Source organism: Haliotis rubra, unplaced genomic scaffold, assembly GCF_003918875.1.
Source record: "Haliotis rubra isolate DU_JTF1 unplaced genomic scaffold, ASM391887v1 Scf771, whole genome shotgun sequence".
Taxonomy (NCBI): domain Eukaryota; kingdom Metazoa; phylum Mollusca; class Gastropoda; order Lepetellida; family Haliotidae; genus Haliotis; species Haliotis rubra.
The window spans coordinates 132247-156889 of NW_025767492.1; the positions used below are offsets into that span (position 1 = coordinate 132247).

A 24643-nucleotide genomic window follows, 5' to 3' on the forward strand; every position below is an offset into this window, starting at 1 on the left:
AAAGTACTGTAATTCATTCAGTGTACTAACAAATATATCTTTATATCTTGATAAAGTACTGTTACTCATCCAGTGTACCTACAAATATATCTTTATATCTTGATAAAGTATTGTACCTCATCAAGTGTTCTCACTAGTATACATTTATATCTTGATGAAGTACTGTAACTCATTCAGTGTTCTCGCATATAGATCTTTATATCCTGATAAAGTACAATAACTTACCAAGTGTTCTTACAGCTGTACCTATATATCTTGACAAAGTACTGACAATCTCACTCCTTGTATCACAATGATGGATGAACCAGCTTAACAAACAATCTGAGACAACATAACATCTTTATACTTAGTATTGCTATATGTTAACACATTATTCCAGCAACTCTAATACGCAGACCTGTAAAAGTAAAATGTAAATGACCTTGACATCACAAAATACGAAGCAATAACACGTGAAGTTATAAAATACATGTGTTCAGCTTCAAGGACGGATATGGTTCATATTATGAATATATATGTAAAATAAATATTAAAAATACATCAACTCATTAAAATATTGACACATACTCTACTAGTCCAGTTCTGAAATCAGTTATTGTTAACTAATTATCATATTTATAACAGGTTATTCAGCTACAAAAAGTATCTAAATTAAAAATTATATTTCATATTTTCAAATTCAGCTGATTTGTAAAATATATAACTGGGATTAATAGTACAATCAACTTTAGATCAGATCCAAAATTACAGTGATCAATACTGAATATATGCATGATATATGCAAAACAACTTAAATATAACTTAAATGTGATCTACCATAGCTGCAAGTCTTTCATATCACAATGTAGATTGACATAAGTAATCCACATTGACTAATGACAATACTTTAGTGTATCAGCCACTCTGAGCATGTAAAAGGTTGTAGAGGACGGATTCCTGTTGGTAACCATGTGTTCTTTTATTCACATTCATCATCTGAATACTCAAAAATACCGAAGGACATTCAAAGCAAAGATTAACACCCTACCAGAACTCTTCGCTCCAAGAACCAGCTTCTGTTAACAGACCCCATGATCCACTTAGCTTCGTTTGACAAGCGATCATTCCAACATGCAGCTTCATGTCTGTGGAACTGACTACGTTCAACATAAAACTTTCTGATTCTGTCGCAAGTTTCAAATCTCGCCTGAAAACCGATTTCTTCAAGAGCACCTATTACTAGCTTTTCAAACCCACAATGTATATTTATTGTACATTATCCTCTGATTTTATTGAGCAAGTACAAGTGTGTGGATACAGGCGCATTATAAAAGTCCATTATTGTTATTATCATTATTAAACATAGGGGTTCCACGTTTACCTGTTTCCATGACGATAGGTCACTGATAGTGAACATCAACAAATACATTAAATACAGTGAACAAATACACTTGAACACCATTCTGAACGATGTATTCATTCCTCAAAGATTAATGTACTATGTTGCTTCTTAATCATTTTATGGGGTTTGGTTTCCATTAGCAAGACTGTAAACTGTAGTGTTGGGCTATTGGAAAAGCTATTCTAAACTGGAGATGACTTCATGAATATCAATAAAATATTCAATTATCAATAAAATAGTAACAATTGATCTGGCACTGAGAAGTAACAGAATATATAGGAATATATGTTGCAACCACAAATGGCCATTGCGTGATGATTGTCCCTTGGTAGTAGGGTGGACGGATAAAAGTATGTGAGTGAGTATGATTTTACGCTGCTTTTAGCAATATTCCAGCAATATCACTACAGGGACACCTTAGGCTTTTACACATTGTACCTACATTGGGAATTGAACTCAGACTTTCGACATGATAAGCTAACACTCTAACCACTAGACTACTCCACTGCCCCCTATGTTCATAGTGATGTGGGGCGGTGGGGTAGCCTAGTGGTTAAAGCGTTGGCTCGTCACGCCGAAGACCCGGGTTCAAATCCCCATATGGGTACAATGTGTGAAGCCCATTTCTGGTGTCCCCCGCCGTGATATTGCTGGAATATTGCTAAAAGCGGCGTAAAACCAAACTCAGTCAGTCAGTCATAGTGATGTGATGGAGGTTGCAAACTGACTGACATCTAGACACAGACTAGGTGCATCAGGATGGTCGCTGGATCTAATCACCATTCTAAACCAAACTTTCCCTTCAGTTTCCCTTATGTGGAACATGGAATAATGTTAATTTATGATATGAAAAATCACAGATTGACTTTAATTTCAATAAGTGGCGAGTATGGTTTTATGCAGCTTTTAGTAATATTCCAGCAATATCACAGCAGGGAGCATCAGAAATGGGTTTCACACAACAAACCCATGTGGGAATCGAACCAGGTTCATCAGCATGACAAGCCCGGCGCTTTAACCATTAGGCTACCTCTCGCCCTTTAATTTCATGCAAACATGATGGTATATGTTCATTGCTGCACAGACGTCAACATCCGGTATGTTCCACATGTATGTCATCGGACCTTGAGATAAAAACCGAAATATAAACTGTAAAACACAAATACTGAACAAATAACGTTTTTGTTTTAAAGTTCAGATAACAATGAATGGATAACATACAATTATTACATATGTGTCTCATACAAGGTCATGCTTAGGTGAACACACGCCACAGAAGCCAGGTCGTTGTTAAAAAAATTGTACATGAAGGCAAGTTAAAAAGTACATTTGTTCCTCAACATCATACCAGTTTCCCAACGCCACTTACAGAAGAATCATATATTACGGCATAATATCAGCCTGCTGGCAATTATTCAAAATACATTATAATAATTGTCATCCTCATTAAAACAGTGTTATTCTATTGTGGTAAACACTTGCTACTATGTCTTCAGTTTGAGATTTTAAAAGCAACACAACCATCAGCCTTCTCTTTTATTGCAATATTTGCACAAGAATTCTATTTCCGATTAGTACAATTTGATTGGACAGCTATTTTTAGCCTCATGTCAAAAGAATCAAGTTCAAAACAAACATATGAAAGAAATAGATTCCAAGCTATTAATGATAAAATGGGGATCAAATTCTCTGTATTTAATGAGGATGGTAAATTTTACATGATACAACTAGCCTGTATATTATTCACTACAAGTTTTGTCTGCAGAGAGGTTTAACACAAACAGCCATTTACTGGAATAACAAAATGACTACCATCATAAAATCTTCATTAGAAGCTACATTCTTCAGCTCTTCAAATGACCCACAAGAGGGTGTGATAATTGAAATATTACCAGTTCTTTCTTTTATTATGACATTTAGACAACTCTTTTCACTTAGGTTCATCTTACAATGGAGGATTTATGGTAATATGATGTCAACTAAGAAATAGACCTGAATACAAAATGGTGGACAAAACGGCCATATTGGATTTCATGACTTCATTGCTGTGTAATGTAAGACATACATGCTGACGAACTATACTGCATTGTATAACATAATGGATGGAATATATTATGCTTATGAAGTTTAAAAGTCTAAATAAAACGACACCTGGTACAATGGCTGTTTATGCAGGCTTATAACCATGGTTATCACAGATACTTTAAAATATTTTGTTATCAAACAAAACAAACACACTCCCACTTGAATCAAAATCTCTTCTTCCTTTTCCAAACATCCAGATTGAGATTTTTCCACGGTTATTTATTTCAACAGAATATCAGGATAGGTTATTTTGGTTATACAAGAAGGAACCAGACTGACTTTATTCCCAGGAAGCTCTATTTCTCTGCACAGATTGAATGAATGTTCTTTTGCCACAGTCAACCCTATTCCATCATGGCCTCAAGAAAATGAAATTTGGGCCATGTAACCAGTGGTTGACAACAAGAGCAAAGACCCATGTCTTCAGGACACAATGACCCCCAAATCAGCCACATTACCTCCACGTGACTCATTATTCAGCAGATATGAGAGAGTGAGATATGATACACACTGCTTTGAACAATATCACAGTAATATCTGATGCTGACCCTCAGGCACTACACTGTGAAAGAATTGCCATTGAGGTTCGAGGTATACATGTTTGGCTGAAACAGAAGCAATCAGGATCAATGTGTGTTTGATCGGAGATTCCCCTTTGTCAGCATCACCATTCCGAAGAGCCGAAATCTCTCCTCTTGTAGCTGCGTAAGTCTGAACGCACAGATCGTAGCATCCTCCGAGTGAGACCACGAATATCCTCGCTCAGATTCAGAGACTCGTTCAGATCAACATCCAGTGAGTCGTCCCTCTGAAACAATTACAATGTTATCACCACTACATGTAAATCATTATCAAATATTTTCACCATCATTTACCTGGTACCTTAAATCATAATATGTGAAGTTGCTTGTAAAAAAAATTCCGGATGAACTAATTCTTGACACATTCATATCCTAAAATCTATAAAAATTAATAACTGCATGAAAATATCATATTTCATCAATAAGATTTTATTACCAAAAGGGGTAAAAATAACAAAGTTAATAAAAACTGGATCTGCACTCATGCAAATGTCACTTCAAGAGGACCCATATTAAAGTTTAAATGTTTTTTGTGTAAAGAAACATGCCATGGTTACAACACTAAAAAGAATTCTATGGAAAGTCACTTGCATCTTTATTCTGATGCAAACATAAATGGAAATACGAAACATCCACAGTTTTCAATCTTTTCATGTGTAAAGAAACATGTCATTCTGACTCTTAAGAACTGGCTTCAACAGTCATTTTTTAAAAACATTAATCTGTTGAAAGTCACTTGCATCTTTATTCTATGTATACATGAGTACATTTCCCTCGCAGGATGAGTTATGATTGATGAGCATAATTTGAAATCAGTTTCCATGGTAACATTTAGTATTTAAGTAAAGCAAACATTTATCATAACATCCATACATTTTACACACAGCTCTAGGTGAGTGAGTGAGTTTAGCTTTACGCCACACTCAGCAATATTCCATCTATTTGGCGGCAGTTTGTAAGTAATCAAGTCTGGACCAGACGATCCAGTGATCAACAGCATGAGCAACGATGCACGCAACTTGGATATGATGACATATGTCAACCAAGTCAGCAAGCCTGACCACCAGATCCTGCTAGTCATCTCTTACGACAAGCATGGGTTACTGAAGACCAATTCTAACCCGGATCCTCCTGGTCCAACTCTGGGTCCAACAGTTAGGAACAAGGCAACTCACATCCACATCTCGGTCACTGTAAGATCCATGCACTTTTCTATATTTTCTAGTTTTCCGTCTCGATGCGTGATAAACTTCGGCTCCTGAAAAAAGATAAATAAAGGTAAATATAAGAAACATTTTGGGGAAAATCAACAAAAGAAATAATTATGAACATCCTCGCCATGGGGTATCTCTAATGAATTTGTTTAGGGACATGGCATCAGCATTGTTAGTGACTTGTTGCTTTTCTTGTGTAATGTCACATTGAGCAGCACGATGGATGCCTGGAAATGGTCTGGGCCCGTTCCTCAAAGCGATCGTGGCCTTCACGACAGTCGTAACTCCCATACTTTAACAAAGACTTACGACTGTCGTGGCGCACGATCGCTTTGAGGAATGGGGCCCAGGACTACACAAACCAGAGGTCAGTATCCTGAACAACATCCCAAACATGAAGTCAACAAATCGCAAAACCCAAAGAAGCGTAGAAGATCTGTGTTACAGTTGGTCTTCAGCAACCCTTGCTTGTTGTAAGAGGCGGCTCTTTCATTGTATCCTTTTTATATACTTTATCACTTATGTGTATTCAATATGGCTGCCAAATCTAAATTGGACACCAAAAATGCAGAAAACTCATTATTTTCTGTGTTTTATCAAAAAACAAATATTCATTAAAACAATATTGTAAAATTTCACATATTATCCTGTCCCATAAACATATAGTTAACAAGGCAACATTCCAGCAGCATGAATATTTAGAACATGAATTTCCATTTTCTACACTACTTAACTATTTTGTACTAAAAACGGTAGTAAATGAATCAATGAAAAGACATTTTCCATTTCCATTTTCTGCTCTACTTAAATATTTGGTGCTTAAAAGACATCTTTTTGAATTTGAACAACCAATGCTATGTTACATAAATATTTGGTGCCACACCTCCTCCGCCGTGAATAAACTTCTTCATCTGTGTCATCACTGGATGTTTCCCTGAACTCACGAATCCTGTAGCTGCTGCTCCGCTCCGGACTGAAGTGATGTGACCTTGATGTTGACCTTGATGCTGACCTTGACCTTCTATGAGGCCTGCTTGATCTAAACAGAAAAAAAATCATCTAAGAAAATGTCATGGCACAATGTTCGCATCCCTTCATATTGACATTAAGTTTGGAATGAGTGAGTGAGTTGAGTTTTGTCAATTGAACTACAACCTAGCAGCCACTGAATCATAGCCTGATGGTGGCACTCTCATGCAACATGCCTTTGAATGACTTTATACAATGTCTGATTAACAGTTTTATGCCACTTTTTCGCAACATTCCAGCAACATCGGCGTTAACACCATTACAGCACATAAACTATATACAGAAAAATTCTCCATGTATGACAACCATCAACCTTGTACTACATATCAATACACTCCAACAATTTTGCCCATCTAATCCATAAACTAGCCACCTGATCATCAATAGATAATTGGAAGGAGTGCAAGGAATATACATTTTGGGGCGTTGAGAACACATTTTGTAATTCCAACCCACCTTTCTGTGGCGAACTCCCTGGTGTGATATTGCAAGTTGTCTCCTCCTTCATATTCAGCGTGTGTATGTTCCCGGAGCCTCCACAGAGAGGACAAAGTGCTGCTTCAACCACATACGATCTCTGTCTCCCGTCCTGGGAACCAGCCCGATTCCTGGATCAGTCTGATAGCCTGACCGTCCATCCACAGAATCATAGTCCTCATAATAGGATTGCATGACTGGCCTTGACCTTGGCATAGAAAACACTGGTCTGTTGGAAGAGCGGCGGATGGTATAAAAGGGCCGGTTCGTTCCTGGATGCATGCTAGCAGTATCAGACTGGTAACCTCGGCTGGCATGACCCCTCCATAGTTACCGTAGAATTATTGAGGAGGGGGGTGTCCATGGGGAATACCTGGGTGGTAGCCAGGTACATGGGGACCACCTTGCTGTTGATTGGCGTAGATTTTGGCACCAGAGGGAGTGCGGAAATATCCCTTACTGGCTAGTTGCTGTCTCATTCCTGTGTGCTGTACCTGGAAGGAACATAATATTCATAGAGTCCAGCACCATCCCCATCTCTGGGGGATGAAGGTGCCCCTACAGATCCACCTACAGCTCCAGGAATAGCTCCTGCTCTCAAACCAGGATGAGTTGCAGGCTGAGCTCCAAATTGAGTTGCAGGATGAGCTGCAGGATGAGCTGCAGGATGAGCTGCGGGATGAGCTCCAGGATGACCTGCTACTCCTGGCTGAGATGCTAATCCAGGATGAGCACCTAGAACTATTCCCGGACCTGCAAAAGCTTCAGGAGGATGTTCAGTAGGTCCACTTGCAGGGTTGGCTTCTTTCCCTGCTCTGTTTTCTTCATTAAGCTCCATTCTGCGTCTCCATTATTCTACTCCTGCAGGGAGATTCCGCAGCTTGAGGTGGGGAGCCGCGTCAGCATAAGCATCTGCTGCAGCATACCCAAGAGGGATGTCCGAGCCATCGTTTCTCCGCTGATTGGGCAGCGTCCAGTACCATTCATCCCACTCCCGAGTATTGGTGCCCGAAAAGGAGTTGGCTCTCCTCCTTGGCATCCTCATGAAGCCATAGGGATCATCAAAAGGGTCATAGTACTCGGGCTGACTTTGAGGAGGTGGAAGAGGTGCTTGTGGGGGGGATTCCACGGCCTGTTCAACTCTCTCCTTTAACCTCTCAACCTCATCTTGTAGAGCACGTAGGCGAGATCTGAACAACAATAATATCAACTTAGATAACAATCATATAAACATCATCAAGCATGACGTAAAACCCAATTTGACCTCACCTCACCTGATGCCACAATTAACAAGAAGACAAAGTCATCAATATCCCCATAATGGCAAAATACTCTTCATGAATATGTCTACTACTTATGATTATGACAAATGTTTTGGCGTGTATATAGCAAAGTGGATGTAGAGTATTGAAGCGTTTTTAAGTTCTGCTCAGAAAGGAGCACTACCACCAAATTCAGTCAAAATCAAACTTGCTGGCATGTAAACGCATAAAAGATATTTTATTAAGAGTTCCAAAACTACCAAAAGGCACCAGTACACCACCAGATCTATCTATATGCCATGTTTGGTGAAGAGATAGTGAACGTTTTTAAGTTCTGCTCAGAAAAGATCACTACCACCAAATTCAGTCAAAATCAAAATTGCTGCCATTGAAATGCAAATAATTTTAATATTTTATTCAGAATTCCAAAACTACCAAAAGGCACCAGCACACCACCAGATCTATCTATGTGCCAAGTTTGGTGAAGAAATAGTTATTGGTTTTAAAGTTCTGCTCGGAAAAAAGCGCACAGAGGGCCGAGGAGTCCATTTTAATTCCTCCCAAAACATGTTCCGGGAGATAACAATAATTATTCAGACTATCAATACTTACCCTGATGCAGACGACACCCGTGTAGCATCTGACTCCTGACCTCTGTCTGACCCCCTCCTCTATCTTCTGTCCTTTGCTGGAGATTACTCTTCAGCAGGGATTCTCTCCCTTTAACAGCATGTTCTTCTGTTCGATCCAGCTGTCTGCCAGCAGGTGAAGCCCTGGAGACCCCTGATCTTGGTGGAGCAGTCTGTCTCGTTCTGGCTTGGACACTTCTTGGTGTCTCCATGTCAGAGGAAGAGACATATCTCGATACTTGCATTCCTCGTGTTGGTGTGGCTCTCGGAGTTATCTCCTCTTCTTCCTCTGACGCCAAGGTGCGAGATTTACGCTGAGGTTTGGATGGTGATGTTGATTCTTTGTTTTCTGATTTTTGGCTGATTTTTAATCGTGTTGAAGGTTTTGGCGTAGCATCGGTGTCTTCTGGTCATAGTAACAAGAATCACATTCTCAACAAAAGTCTTGAAATTCAAACCATTTATAATATAAGAAATCAGAACATCGGAACTGTTGATTCCAATTACTACTGCATTTAAATATATTAATAATACACATAAAATATTTTTGAAAATTGTCAAAACAGATTTCAACAGCATTCAAAATATAGTCCATTAGTAATTTTATTATCAGTTCAAGAAACTTTAATTATACAAAATTTATATTTTATATAAAAAGAACATGATCTAAAATGGCATTTATATATTCACACTTTAGTTCATGAATTAGCAACTAGAATTACCTTCTCCTGAGTAACCTTCCGACGTTTGGTCATGACGACCCACATTCCGATTATCACGACCTTCTCTTTTCTGCGACCTCTGACCTCTGTCACTTTCACTGACCTCAGTTTCTGTTGGGTCATCCATGAAACTGGCTGTCACCTCCATGCTATCATTCTGCATGCTACTGTCTCTATGGTCACTTTCACTGTCTCTGGTTGACCTAGACCGACCGCGACCAGTGTCCGATGTGCTTGTGTCAGCACCACTTCTAACACCACTGAAATTATGAAAAGAGGAAGAATGAACTGACTGACTTTAAGTATTTACAATTGAATGAGGGAATTCCAGATATATCATCATGTTCGAGTCTGGCACAGGCAAACCGGTGATTGACAGAGTGAGTTACAATTCTGTTCAATGACACCTCATGAGCCAGGTCGAATCTTGTAACCATTGAATTTATTTTCCTTATTAGTCCCTGTGGAGATGCAAAGAGCTATTCCAAACACAGCGGAATATGGATGTGGATATAGATTTGGATACAGATTTAGATATTAATGGAGATATGGAGATACATATGGATTTAGATATTGATGAAGGTTTGGATTTGGAGTTTTATGTGGACATTGATTTCGACTTGGCTACTTATACTAGTATTTGTGGATCTGGTTATGAAAATGGATATGAATTAGCTTTCTTATTTGTATTTGGATGAGGACATGGTAATGGATGTAGATAGGGTTTTCCAACTTAACATTAATTTGGATTCAATGTGTCTGTGTCTGTGTCTGTGTCTGTGGTTGTGTCTGTGTCTGTGTCTGTGTCTGTGTCTGTGTCTGTGTTGTGTCTGTGTCTGTGGTTGTGTCTGTGTCTGTGGTTGTGTCTGTCTGTGGTTGTGTCTGTGTCTGTGTCTGTGTCTGTGTCTGTGTCTGTGGATGTGGTTGTGCCTGTGTCTGTGGTTGTGTCTGTCTGTGTCTGTGTCTGTGGCTGTGGCTGTGGTTGTGTCTGTGGCTGTGGCTGTGGTTGTGTCTGTGTCTGTGGTTGTGTCTGTCTGTGGTTGTGTCTGTGTCTGTGTCTGTGGCTGTGGCTGTGGCTGTGGCTGTGGCTGTGTCTGGTTGTGGTTGTGTCTGTGTCTGTGTCTGTGTCTGTGGTTGTGTCTGCGTCTGCGTCTGCGTCTGTGTCTGTGTCTGTGGCTGTGGTTGTGGCTGTGGCTGTGGTTGTGTCTGTGTCTGCGTCTGCGTCTGCGTCTGCGTCTGCGTCTGTGGCTGTGTCTGGTTGTGGTTGTGGTTGGTTGTGTCTGTGTCTGTGTCTGTGTCTGTGTCTGTGTCTGTGTCTGTGTCTGCGTCTGCGTCTCTGTGTCTGTGTCGTCTGCGTCTGTGTCTGTGTCTGGTTGTGGTTGTGGTTGTGTCTGTGTCTGTGTCTGTGTCTTGGTTGTGTCTGTGTCTGTGTCTGTGTCTGTGGTTGTGTGGTTGTGGTTGTGTCTGTGTCTGTGTCTGTGTTTTCGTCTGCGTCTGTGTCTGTGTCTGTGTGTCTGGTGTTGTGGCTGTGGTCTGTGGTTGTGTCTGTGTCTGTGTCTGTGGTTGTGTCTGTGTCTGTGTCTGCGTCTGTGGCTGTGGCTGTGGCTGTGGTTGTGGCTGTGGCTGTGTCTGTGTCTGTGTCTGTGTCTGTGTCTGTGGCTGTGGCTGTGTCTGTGGCTGTGTCTGGTTGTGTCTGTGTCTGTGTCTGCATCTGTGTCTGTCTGTGTCTGTCTGTGGCTGTGGCTGTGGTTGTGGCTGTGGCTGTGGTTGTGTCTGTGTCTGTGTGTGTGGCTGTGGTTGCGGACTTGGATTTGGATTTGGATGTGGTTGTCAATGTTGATTTACATGTGTTTGTGGGAGTGGTTCTGGATTTGGATTATGATTTGGATGTGGTTGTCGGTGTGGTTCTGGATGTGGATTAAGACTTGAACTTGGATGTTGACTTTGATGTCCTTGTAGATTTAGATTCAGATTTAGATTGTTTATTTCACCTCGCCCTGTTCCTCCTCCCCGAGTCCCCAGGATGTCTCAGTTTCAGTGACTGCTGCTGCTGTTGCTGCTGCTGCTGTTGCTGAGGTAAAGGCCGAGTGACATCTGACCCAACAACCCGATCCTATGAATCCACTGTCCACATCGTCCAGCCCCTCTCTGTTTAGATCATCTGTTTGAACTTCCCAGGGCCTGGCAGGTTAGCAAGTGCCCCCTGTTCCTGGTCCGAGATGCCGCTGTCATCCAGACTCTGCCTACTGCCACCCCCTGGATGCTTGAGTAACAGAAACAGAAAATCCTTGATAATACTATATCACCATCCTATCATATATACCTTGACGGATTCGACACCATAATCTTCAACAGTGGGATGTGACGGCACCATCTCCATGCCTTTAAGCACAATCTAAGCACAACATTTCCAGCACTTATGGGGGCAGTGGGGTAGCCTAGTGGTTAAAGTGTTTGCTCATCATGCCCAAGACCTGGGTTCGATTCTCCACATGGGTACAATGTATGAAGCCCATTTATGGTGTCCCTTGACATGTTATTGCTGGAATATTGCTAAAAGCGGCGTAAAACCAAACTCAGTCAGTCAGTCAGTGTTACAACTACTACCATGGGCCTAACCATTGCAGTCATAAAAAAACTTTGTGGCCAAGGTTGGATACATTGTCCACTTGACCAAACAGGATGACCAAACAAGCTGATAAGGTAGTAAGTCATTTGTGCATATGTGTTCTCATAAATAAGTAATTCATTGTCATTGCCATTGTCTTTTGGTAATTCCTGTTTTCATATACTGTCGAGAAAATGACAGCATGCTCGTGAAAATATTTTTGATCAACAAATTACATTATTGGATCTCCACTTGGCTAAAATCAGTCACTGAAACAATGCGCACTTGGGTCCAAAATGTAACTACCATACCTGTCTCTAATACATCACATCAAATACATCTGACACATTTCTTTTGTGTTTCTGTTTAGACCATTCAAACACTTGTGCATTCTTTCTTTTGCCATGCGGATTAGATTGATCTAAATGAGTGAGTTTAGTTTAATGCCTCTCTTTACACAATATTGCAGCAATATCACTGGGACACCAGAAATGGTCTTCACACATTGTACCTATGTGGGGAATCAAACCCGGGTCTTCGCCATAACAAGCGAACACTTAAACCACTAGGCTACCCCATAGCCCCTAGATTGGTCTATATGACCTGAGCTAAAAGATAAACAAACAGTTTGGAAGATGACATTCAAATTTGTGAGGTCTGATTGCCTGTGTCTCTTTAAATATGTCAAAGAATTTTGTATACCTTCCTCATCTTGTGGTCCCTGAAATCATGACTGTGGCGTCTTGGGCGAGGCAGCGATGTGTTTGGATCGTCCCGCCTACTCGAGGACTCTCTCCCATCACTCGACAGTCTGTCCCGTGAGATGTTGAGGGAGGGGCGTCCTGACCCAGGGGGACCCCCTCTGATGACTGGTGAGTAGTCATCCCTAGGTGACCATGACGTCCAGCTTGTGTAGGCGATCGGCGATCATGTGAAGAGGGTGAGAAGCCCTCTATCAGGCAATGAAGGAGATGCTCGGTCTCGGGGCGACAAACTGTCGAGATGTGTTGCCATGGTAACCATTCATTTTTTCATATTTTGTTCTACTTCCACTACCTGAATGGGAAAAGGTGGAAAATTGACACCAAATGAACTACTTTTCTGAAATAATTTATACCATTGAATTACATGCGTGTATTTATGATCTAATCTGTACTTGTTCCCATGAAAATGTAAGATTTGATTTTACTAAGTTATAGATTTGGAAAAAATAACCAGGTGATTTATGAATTTACACTTCAATCCATAGAAAGCAATTAATTAATCAAAATTGATCAAAACATCACTACAATGATGGTGTTAACAACAATCATGTCATCTGAAGCATTCGTAAAATCATAAAATCGTCACCATAAATATGATTATAGTCTATTTGATTTCATTTGAGACCGATGAATTGCTCACTAACACAAAATCTAATAATCGTAAGAAAACCAAATCACTTGCTGGTAGAACAGCCAAGGGTTTCGAGTTGCACATGTGAAATTGAAATTTCACTACACACGCTTGTTGGCTACCTGGCTGTTCTATCAGCAAATGATCCCCCCTCGTAACAAATACCGAAAAGTGACAACAAAATAATGATCGTTTGTTAAACAACTTTTTTATTTGGGTGTCCAAAATTATGAGATAAATCATCAGAGTTGGTCTGTCGATTTCATGTGACTGTGCAAAATTTGTTTTTGTTGCAATTATTAGATTTTGTGTTAGTGAGCAATTCATCGGTCTCAAATGAAATCAAATGGACTGTAGATTAACATCATTCATATAATCTGAAATTATCTGGACTAAACTTTCTTACAGTGTCACCATGGGGAAGACACCAGGGGCTTGTTCCACACAGGGACACTCAACACTATATTAAACAGTCTCTGACATTGTAATGGATTATCAACAGTCGTTGCAGTAACATCACCTTGACGAATACAGACAGGACGATGGAACATACCTTCCTGGCCACCGGGCCTGGTTCCTGGTTCCTGGTGCCGGTCCTGGGAATCTGACCTGTAATCCAGTGTACTTCTTCCCTGTGATCAAAGCGATATTTGAGCACAAGTCAATTCTTCAATCCCAAATGAATAAAAGCAACAAAACACTTTCCACATTCATAAGAAAACTCTGCTAAAAATAAATGTCCAGTGTTGGATTTTCCTCACCAACTGTGTCAGTTGTGACTGCCAAATAGTGTTGCTGTCATGTCAAGTTTGGTGACTTAACCAAAGACAGGTTCTTGTCCTTTTCAACTTAAGGGGCAAGAAGGATAGTCTAGTGGTTATAGCGTTCGCTCCTCACGCTGAAAACCAGGTTCAATTTCACACATGGTTACAATGTGTAAAGCCCATTTCAGTGTCCCCACCTTCAAATAGCTGGATTATTGCTAAAAGTAGCACAAAATCAAACACATTCACTCAATTTCAACTTGAATAATGTGTTAACCTGGTCTCATCATTCTAGAGCGGTGGAGTAGCCTAGTGTTTAAAGCGTTAACTCTTCACGCTGAAGATCCGGGTTTGATTCCCCACATGGGTACAATGTCTGAAGCCCATTTCTGGTGTCCCCTGACATGATATTGCTGGAATATTGCTAAAAGCGGCTTAAAACTAAACTCACTCACTCACTCATCATTGCTGAAATGAAGCTGATGCAATGTTAAATTTTAACTCACTCATCGGTCAAGCCTACAAAAGTACCCTCCTTACCAAGGCAGCCCGATACTGACCTGTTTTTGTCTCTGCAGTCTGCTCGCCTCCTCCCCCGACAGGAAGTAGGCACCAGGTGATGCTGATTCCAGCTGCGGAGACTGCCCACGTGATGCGCTTCTAGATTCTTGCTTCTGCATCCTCTCCCATCTGGAAAGAAATGAGACGCTCAAGTTCATCTTGACTTTTTTCATTTCCCGTTCTATGATAACAGAAATATAACAAATGTAACAGCTTAAACAAAACATATACACTTGTCAGAGGGGTAAACAAAATATGTGGCCTACACTACCACTTGTAACACTTTTGTTTTTGTTGAAGCCATGGCAGCTGAGCGAGTAAGATTGCTGACTTTGTGTGCTGGCAATTAGGTGCCTGACTCTGAGAGTGGGGGTTCAAACCCCAGATGGGACTCAACCCAACAAAAGTACTAGAATCTGAACTTTAGTGTAATTCCAAAGACATCAAGAAGAATGTCAAATTCAAACTCATGAACAGTGAACCCTTGCACAGTTGAGGAACATCTGGGAGATCTTTTTATTACCTTTTTCTTTGTAGTCTCTGACTGGGTTTGGGAATTTAGAAACATCCACTGTGGGTTATATTTTTGTGTTTCCTTGTTTGCTTGTTTGTTAAATGCTACACTGAGCAATATTCCAGCTGTATAATGATGACAGTCGAGTCTGGGCCAGATAATCCAGTGATTGACATCATGGGCATTGATCTACATAATTGGATCAAGGTAAGTCACCTCTTACCACCAGCATGGGTTGCTTAAGACCAATTCTAACCCTTCACCACGCAGTACAACATCCTCAGCTTCAATATTGCAAGATGTTAATTTCAATTAGACATGATTATGGAATGCACGATATTTCATCTCAAAATACTTTTCAAAGAAACTCTGACATTTGTGGATGAATGCAAGGTACAAACCTTTCTTCAAGCTCTGGAGCAAGACGGAACATGTCCGGAGCTTGGTCACAAATCTGCTTCAGTTTCTGTAGTCAACAGAACAATAGAAAACAATGAATGGAACACATGACTGAACTGGGGCTGGGACGGGTACTCGGGTACTCGAATCCGGGTCGGGTACACCTGTAATCGAGTCCTATTTCTAGGAATCGAGTACCCGGAAAAGGAGAGAACTCTGTAATGGCAAGGGCAGACAATAACTTTGAATTGTTCATTATTGACGTAACACACATTTGCATCATTGGCATTGTCCGATTAATGGAGGTTATTATTAACGACTGTAATATATCTGAGCATGAGCAGTGAGGAGTCGAGTTACAGTAACAGCGGTAATGGTGTTACTCTCTGTATTCTACAAAACATATAGTCTCCCTGGTTAGACAGACGTAAAATAAATAGCCCATGTTCAGTTTCAGTGTCTTATTGACATCATTTCAAGTTTTTCTATAAAAATCTCTGTCAACTCGTGATTGGATATTCAGAAAGTTGACAGAAGCGCTTTATTCCTTACATTTACGGGTATCGACTCGATTCCGATTCGGGTAAGTACATGCGGGTACTCGATTCCATTTTTTCCAACCCGTCCCAGCCCTAGACTGAACAATTATGGAACAATGAACTGAATACAGGACATACAGAATGAAACAATGCACGGAAAAATGAATGGAACTTGGTTACAGATGGAACAAGCAACAGAACAATTACAGGAACAATGAACAGAACATCAACAAATATAACTGATCGCTCGTAAAAATCATTGGTTGGTTGGTTGGTTGGTTGTTTAACGCCGCACTCAGCAATATTCCAGCTATATGGCAGCCATGCAATGCCTCATCTAATGAACAAATTTTAACAGATGTAAGAAGGAGTTTCCTATTCTCGCGGTACTTACGGATATCGGCTGAAAAAATAACACAAACAATTCTTATCGTATTAATGCATGTTGTTTTTAAATGAAGGGCCTTCTCCTCTAACATCTACATCTATCAGCTGCCAGATCCATCAGGTGAATTACCACTCGTGAGTCCGGTGATAAACAATACGATCCGCCATTGACGAAACGAGGCTTCTCCCATTCTCGCGGTATTACTAGGAATTAACGTTATTGAGTGTATGTAAGAGCAATCCTGCCGGAAAGGGCGGGAAAAAGTAATGATATGTCCAAGTTGCTATAAACTCCCCAATATTCGTGACACTGCAAGATTTTGATCACTCACAGACTTGGGCCACTTCCTAGTTACCAGTCGGTGATGTAAACAACTGCTAAGTGTCACGCATTGGCGATTTCGGCAGAAAATGTGTTTACCGCGAGGATAGGAAACCCGCGAGAATAGGAGACGGACGTTATATACTCAGAGGCAAATGTTATATTGGTCATTGAATGTTTTCAATGGTAATCTTATGAAAGAATATTTGGGACCAAGTTTGGTAAAATGGTCAAGGAAATGCATCCAAGCAAAAAATGCGCAAGCAGCATGGCATATTTGATCAAAATGGCCAGCAATGTTCACTTTAAAAGGCCAGACAACCAGACACATCATTTCAACTCAATGCAGTCTTAAGAAGTACCTAAGTCAGAAAAACGACTTTTATCATCTAGGACAAGTGCTTGGAGAGCTATACGTATGTTTCAGTCTGGTACCTCGCAGCGTGATGCTGCTCATCCTTTGAACGTCCATAGAGGCACCATTTGGCACTGACGGCAAAGTTTTCAGCAAAAGTCAAGTTATAAACCTTCCCTGTATTGGCCACCCACCAGTAATGACCCCACGTCGAGACCAATGAATTAGAACCAAATATTTCAATAGTCATAAAAAAATCGCTAGAATCAAACCCACTGTACTTATCCAACGATCATATTTTAGTATAACAAAGTTGAACAAAATAATTTTTTCCTATTTGCCTGCCAAGGGCACTTGTTAAATCCCTGATGAATTCCTTCATGATAACTGAAGATACACAAGCTTCCATTCAATTCCATTACACATCATCCACTGCAAAAAAACATTAATCCAGAACTTTCAAAACATACTCACTCTGACTAAGTTATCAATTTCCTTGTCACGTTCCGGAGTTTTGGCCATCTGTTTCAACCGTCGGTACCGATCCATTAACGCATTGTATTCATCATGAAGTCTTTGCAACTTTTTCTCAAAATCGGTATCCTCCCTGGGAGGCACAACATCACTTCCTGCAAGTGTCCCCTGCATCTTCCTTTTCAGTTGGTCAATTGCGTGTTCCTCATCTTCATCCAAATCCTCCACTGACTCTGCGAGTCTGTTGCTTTGGAATGGCTGTCTGGTTGCTGATTTTTCCTTCAAGTTTGTTTCAACATTGGCATGAACTTCATCAAATTTCATACCCAGTCGGAACAGCTCTCCTTCAAGTTCCTTGCCTTGGTCAAAGTTAGCATCTTTGAGGGAGGCACCAGATCTCCCGAAGCACGTTGTAATCCTCCTTTGCTTGGAGGTAGTGTCTACGGAGGACCTCATGGTCAGTGCGGATGTTCTCAAACACCTCCTCCTGCTCTTCTAGGGTCAGCTGTCTCTGTTCCAGGAGGGAGTTGAAGGACTCAATCTGTAACAGAATGTGGAAGTTACTTAAAGGAGTCAAACTGGACAGAATACTGAAGTTAGTTGAAGGACATGATCTGTAACAGAATGTGAAGTTAGTTGAAGGGCATGATCTGTAACAGAATGTGAAGTTCAATAGTTGAAGGACTCAATCTGTAAATGAATGTGGAAGTTTTTAAATGACTTGATCTGTAACAGAATGTGAAGTTAGTTGAAGGACTCAATCTGTATATGAATGTGGAAGCTTGTTGAAGGCCATGATCTGTAACAGAATGTGAAGTTAGTTGAAGGACTCAAAATGTAACAGAATGTGGAAGCTTGTTGAAGGCCATGATCTGTAACAGAATGTGGAAGAGTGCAGAAGGATTACAGCTGGGATGGAATGTGGAAGTTTGTTGAAGGTCATGATCAGTCATGATCCGTAACAGAATGTGGAAAAGAGCAGAAAGATAACAGCTGTGATGGAATGTGGAAGTTTGTTGAAGAACTCGATCTGTAACAGAATGTGGAAGAGAGCAGAAGGATTACAGCTGGGATGGAATGGGTTTAACACATGGTACCCGTGTGTGGAATCAAACCAGGGTCTTCATCACAATGAGCAAATGCTTTAACCACTAGGCTACCCCATACAACAACCATGACACAAATCATATTTTTCCCAAGATAATCTTCAGAACAAACATTAGTGAACTGCAAGGAATCGTCTTTCTAAAGGATCCTCAGACCCCATAAATCTGACAGACATTATTATTAGTTTATGACATAATTTCGAGATTATTTAAATAATCCATTGTCAAAGTTGCCCAATGAAAAGAATAGCATCCTTGGACTCTGTCCTCTGATCAAGACCACCTGTAACAAGGAAAGAAATACCATACATCCATGGACTCTGTCCTCTGATCAAGACCACCTGTTACAAGGAAAGAAATACCATACATCCATGGACTCTGTCCTCTGATCAAGACCACCTGTTACAAGGAAAGAAATACCATACATCCATGGACTTGTCATTCAGTAGTCTTGGAGCAAGGCCAAGGCTCCTGCACATCTACACAATACATACACTAGAAACACTGACATCAATACCCTTGATAATTGACAAAAAATAGCAAACAATCAAATCCTCTGAATTACAATACAACCAGATCTAATACCTTTCCTTATACATCCACCATGCTTCCAATCTACAACCATGAGGTCAGACAATTACACTACTTGACAAATTATTCAGTCTCAAAACAATTTAAGGATATGATCTGTAGCTTAATGTGAACAAGAGGAGATGGACTCAATCTGTAAAAGAATGTGGAATTTAGTTGAACGACATGATGTGAAACAGAATGTGGACGTTACTTGAACAACATGATCTGTAAAAGAATGTGGAAGATAGTTGAAAGACACAATCTGTCACAGAATGTGGAAGACAGTTGAAAGACACAATCTGTAACATAATGTGGAAGATAGTTGAAGGACACAATCTGTAACAGAATGCGGAATTTAGCTGAACGACATGATCTGAAACAGAATGTGGACGTTACTTGAACAACATGATCTGTAAAAGAATGTGGAAGATAGTTGAAAGACACAATCTGTCACAGAATGTGGAAGACAGTTGAAGGACACAATCTGCACAGAATGTGGAAGACAGTTGAAGGACACAATCTGCACAGAATGTGGAAGACAGTTGAAGGACACAATCTGTCACAGAATGTGGAAGACAGTTGAAGGACACAATCTGCACAGAATGTGGAAGACAGTTGAAGGACACAATCTGTCACAGAATGTGGAAGACAGTTGAAGGACACAATCAAAAACAGAGAGTGGGAAATAGTTGAAGGACACAATCCGAAACAAAATGTAGAAGTTAGTTGAAACACATGATCTGTAACTACAATACCGCCAGATAAAAAAATGTCCTATAGATTCACCAAACTTCCAGTCCACAACCACAGATTCAGACCATACAGTTACACTACTTGAAAACTTATTCAATTTCAAAATTATTTGCACAGATCAAAGTCACCTGTAATATCTGTTAACAAAAACAACATTACCGTAACACTGTACCCCAGGCTGTGTCATTATTCCCTTACCTATCCCAGATAAAGGAATTAAGCACAACAAAGCATTCCCAGCATACCTCGATGTCAGTCCAACTGATACCAACACAAAATGAAACCAAAGACAGGATTGATATTTCCTCTGTACCTAAAGCCAGGTCAAATATACAGTAACAAAATGCCATGACATATTGATTGCTTTTCCATGATATTATCCACCGACATGTCTGTATGAAGATCAAAAGGCATTGTATGTGATAGTTTAAACATAAGATTTCCTATAACTCGTATAATCAATCTATTAAGTCATGATCATAGTTATAAATTATTTTTAGTACAGACTTTTATAATCTAGTTCACCTGTGCCCATACCAATAGGATGTTTCAAAATGCATATATTCTGTCATCAAGAATACTGCTAAAAAGATCCTTGATAAAACAAATTCATACTTTACAAGTTTACCTGTGTACATAAAAATAGTATGTTTAAAGTTATCACTGTGATTTTACTTCAGGAAAACATTTTCAGTTCTCCATGAGCAAGCACATTCATACCTTACAAGTGTACCTGTGCACATACCAATTAAGTATATTTCCAAATATTATCAGCATAAATTCTGACTTCACAAATACTTCAGAAACATCACTTGATGAAAAACATTCATACCTTACAAGTTTACCTGTGAACCAACCAAAACATTATTTACAATTAAAAAGGTGCCAGCATAAAATCTACCTTCTAGAATACTGTGGGGAAAGAAAATCCCACCTTACAATTTTCTCATGTTCAAACACCAAGCAGTAAATACAAACTAAAATCTTTCACTAAAACTTCTACACACCAGAAAACTACTTAAATAACACAGTAAACTGTGGTTATATTGAACCCCAAGGGATTTCTAATTTTAGTTCATTACAAGCATAATTCTTTCTACACATTTCGACTAAAACATTCAACAACACTGGCACGGAAAAAAACGGTTATTTTACCCATCAACTCAGTGTAAGCATGTTTGATGTAAATGTAGTTTAAAATATTTGAATAACAAATATTCATCATTACAAATTTCACTTAGAAATATGAACAATCATATTATGTTATGTATTAATTTGGTCATCTGGAAAAAGATTAAATTCTATTTCTGGAATGAAAATCAAACCACACAATGTCCATCTAGCCAAAGCAAAATTTATAAATAAAATATCATAAGTATAAACTCTACTTTTTTAAAACTTGTGAAATGCAGTTTGAAGAATCTAGCCCATACCTTACAGTTGTCTTCTGTGGCAAGCCTTATGTACAATCTTACATGATCTAATGGTATCAATGCCCTCCAGAAAACTCTCCCAATAGGCTTGGAGTAGGAAATTCCCCTTGACTCACACCTCTCTCCAGTATATCAGGTCTGACACTTGATATTATCTTTGTACACTGTTGTCTAGGTGAGGCTATTATGCAGGGTTCATTCTAGTCTAAAGCTTTTCACACAAGAATTGTGTTCAACATGTTACGATGTTTGAATAAGATTGGCAGACATTTATGAATACAGATTTGTAGTTCATTTATAAGAATAGCTCTAGTTATAAAGAACAGCTATTTTTCACAAATCTATTTTATGTGAACAACTTAATATATGTGACAGATATTTTAAAAGATGGATTTGAGTCTTCAGCATTTGTTATTTGTTCTTGAAATAGATTATGTCTAAATGTGACGTTTATTACAGCCTTGTGTTGTGTTTCAAAATATTTTCATACATATACTATTTTCAAACAGGTAATACCTGACAAGATGCAACACAGGTTAGTGCACTCAGTCCTTGATTTAATCATTTGTTTCATTATAAGCACCTGACACACAAAAAGTAACTGGTTGCTCTCTGTCCATAGAGGTCCTCACACTGATGAAACAACACAACACCTGAGCCCCATCACGTCTCTACTTGTTCACAATATCATTACTTGTTGGTAATATGTAGATGATATATATTCAGAATGTACAGAAAAGGTGTTAATGATTTTTTTCCTTAAAATCCATATTTCATAAGAAAGGACAGCTATTTTTCACAAATCCATTTTAATGTGAACAACTTCAAATGTACATCACAGGTAGTTTAGAAGATTGTAGAAGTAAATACATATGGTATGTATTTTATAATATTTTAGTGTATTGTATGCATTATAATTAAAGATAAGTAGTATAAGTGTATCGTATCCTAAATTAATGAGCCATATTTTTAATATGTCTCATAGTAAGACAAAACCCTTTCCATATCCATGAGAAATTGTGTAATACAATGTAGAATATCTTTAACTAATTTATTTATATCATGTCGCATATAAGGTAAGCATGATAAATGTAGCATATCTTTAACTAATTTATTAATATCATGCCTCATATAAGGTAAATATGATAAATGTAGCATATCTTTAACTAATTTATATATACCATGTCTAATATAAGGTAAATATGATAAATGTGCATATCTTTGACTAATTTATTTATATCATGTCTCATATAAGGTAAATATGTCTTGTTCCATGATTCTGCTAGGGGTGGTGGGGTGATAGTCAGAAAGAAAAAAAATCCTCGGAAAAAAAGTACTCCAGAAAAAAATGTCCTATTGTAATAAAAACCTATTTATTCATCAACTTTGAGGTCACTAAATGACACTTATAAAAACATGAAGTACTCACATACAAAGGGTGATTAAAAGGACATATTAAATATTTAGATAGGTCTTTGATCTTTTAATGAGTGAGTGAGTGTTAATATTTAACGTCACATCGGCAATATTTCAGCCATATCGTACTTACATTTTGTGATTATGACATCAATATTCATCAATATTCTGTAGTAGGAATATAGCTGAAAACCTCGATAATGTATACAGGATCTATCTATTTTACATTTGTTGTATGAAAATACAATACATGAAAGTCAATAAACGCTATGAAAAACTATGAAAAACTAAATAACACTTTTTATTCTTTTGTCAAAAATTCCTTTCTTTCAGGAGGACTTTTTTTTCCTAGTCAAATTTAGGACTTTTTTTCTGGAACTTTTTTTTTCCGAGGACTTTTTTCAGCACACCGGTGGGGTAGCCTAGTAGTTTAAGTGTTGGCTGTACACCCCATGTTCGATTCCCAACATGGGTTACAATGTGTGAAGCCGATATTGCTGGAATATTGCTAAAAGCGCCATAAAACTGAACTCACTCAAGAATCTGCTGGATGTAGAGTACACACTAGTTCCATAAAGTTGAAAACTTGGTCGGCAAACAGCTGACATTTGTCAGATAAGACAAACTGCGGTGACAGTTAATCGAAGCTGTATTGATATTTCCCCACCAACTGATTGATCATCCGTTCAAACTTTCATGATTCAGGTGTCCCCATGTAAGATAGTATGAGTTTCCTTCAGGTGACTATTACAACTTTTTCTCAATCCATTATATCAAAGCTTTTCATGACTTGCATCAACAAGCTAAATACTATCAAAACATATATCAAAGCTTTTCATGACTTGCATGTCAACAATCTAAATACTATCAATACATATTTCCTGACTTAAATGTCAACAATCTAAATACTATCAATACATATATCAAAGTTTTTCATGACTTGCATGTCAACAAGCTAAATACTATCAATACATATTTCCTGACTTAAATGTCAACAATCTAAATACTATCAATACATATATCAAAGTTTTTCATGGCTTAAATGACATGAATCTAAATACGGTCAATACACACATCAAAGATTTCCTGACTTACACATCAAGAATCAAATTACTGTCCATGATCTCCATCCATTGTGTTCAACTAATACACTTAACGATATTCTTTTATGTATGTTATTAATTTCTAGACTGTAAAATCTGACAAATGAAGTGTCTTCATAGTAAAGATTCTGTGTTTTGACAGTAGAGCTGAGTTATACATTATACCATGCTAAATCAAATTTGAAGCCTAAGTTAGTGCAGTCAATAATCATGGAATAATAATTCATATGAAAATTCATAATTAATTATAACCACTACAAGCGATATATTAGGATTCAGATATTATGAGAATAAAAATACAAAATATTAGTTTCATCATGGATCAGTAATAGCTTAGAGAAAGACTCCAGTCAAAAGAAGTAAAACTCATCTCACAGACATACTATTGAAAAAGGTATAAGTTACGATTACACAATTTCACAGATGTCCAAGATAAATCCTAGCTTAAGGTATTACTGATCCATGATGAAACTAAGATTCTATATTGCTATTTTCCTAATATCTGAATCCTAATATATCGCTTGTAGTGGTTATAATTAATTATTATTCCATGATAGCAGC

At 38.8% G+C, this 24643-nt stretch overlaps 2 protein-coding genes across 2 annotated transcripts in view; both read right to left on the reverse strand.

Moving 5' to 3' along the window:
* Nucleotides 1–7617: 7617 nt before the first annotated feature.
* LOC124260703 lies at nt 7618–11477 on the reverse strand. The gene is made up of 5 exons (XM_046694981.1): nt 11372–11477; nt 9381–9640; nt 8757–9064; nt 8642–8700; nt 7618–7957 (listed from the first exon to the last, which is right to left on the reverse strand). The coding sequence occupies exons 2-5, from the start codon at nt 9541–9543 to the stop codon at nt 7618–7620; spliced, it is 870 nt and encodes a 289-aa protein (XP_046550937.1). The 5' UTR covers nt 9544–9640; nt 11372–11477.
* A 6446-nt stretch (nt 11478–17923) lies between these two features.
* LOC124260706 (microtubule organization protein AKNA-like) overlaps nt 17924–24643 on the reverse strand; it is a 62568-nt gene continuing 55848 nt past the window's right edge. The window contains exon 5 of the mRNA XM_046694992.1: nt 17924–18239. Within this exon, the coding sequence (XP_046550948.1) occupies nt 18069–18239 (171 nt within the window). The 3' untranslated portion in view covers nt 17924–18068. The remainder of the gene's footprint in view (nt 18240–24643) is intronic.

Bases quoted from the DNA above. Each gene is read 5' to 3' on its own strand.
- LOC124260703 (XM_046694981.1), bottom strand. From the start codon at position 9,543: ATGCAGAATGATAGCATGGAGGTGACAGCCAGTTTCATGGATGACCCA. The intron at 8,701-8,756 runs GTTAAAGGGAGA...GACAGAAGATAG, and splicing joins ATCGAACAGAAGAACATGCT to AGGAGGGGGTCAGACAGAGG. The intron at 7,958-8,641 runs GTAAGTATTGAT...ATTGTTGTTCAG, and splicing joins CGGGTGTCGTCTGCATCAGG to ATCTCGCCTACGTGCTCTAC.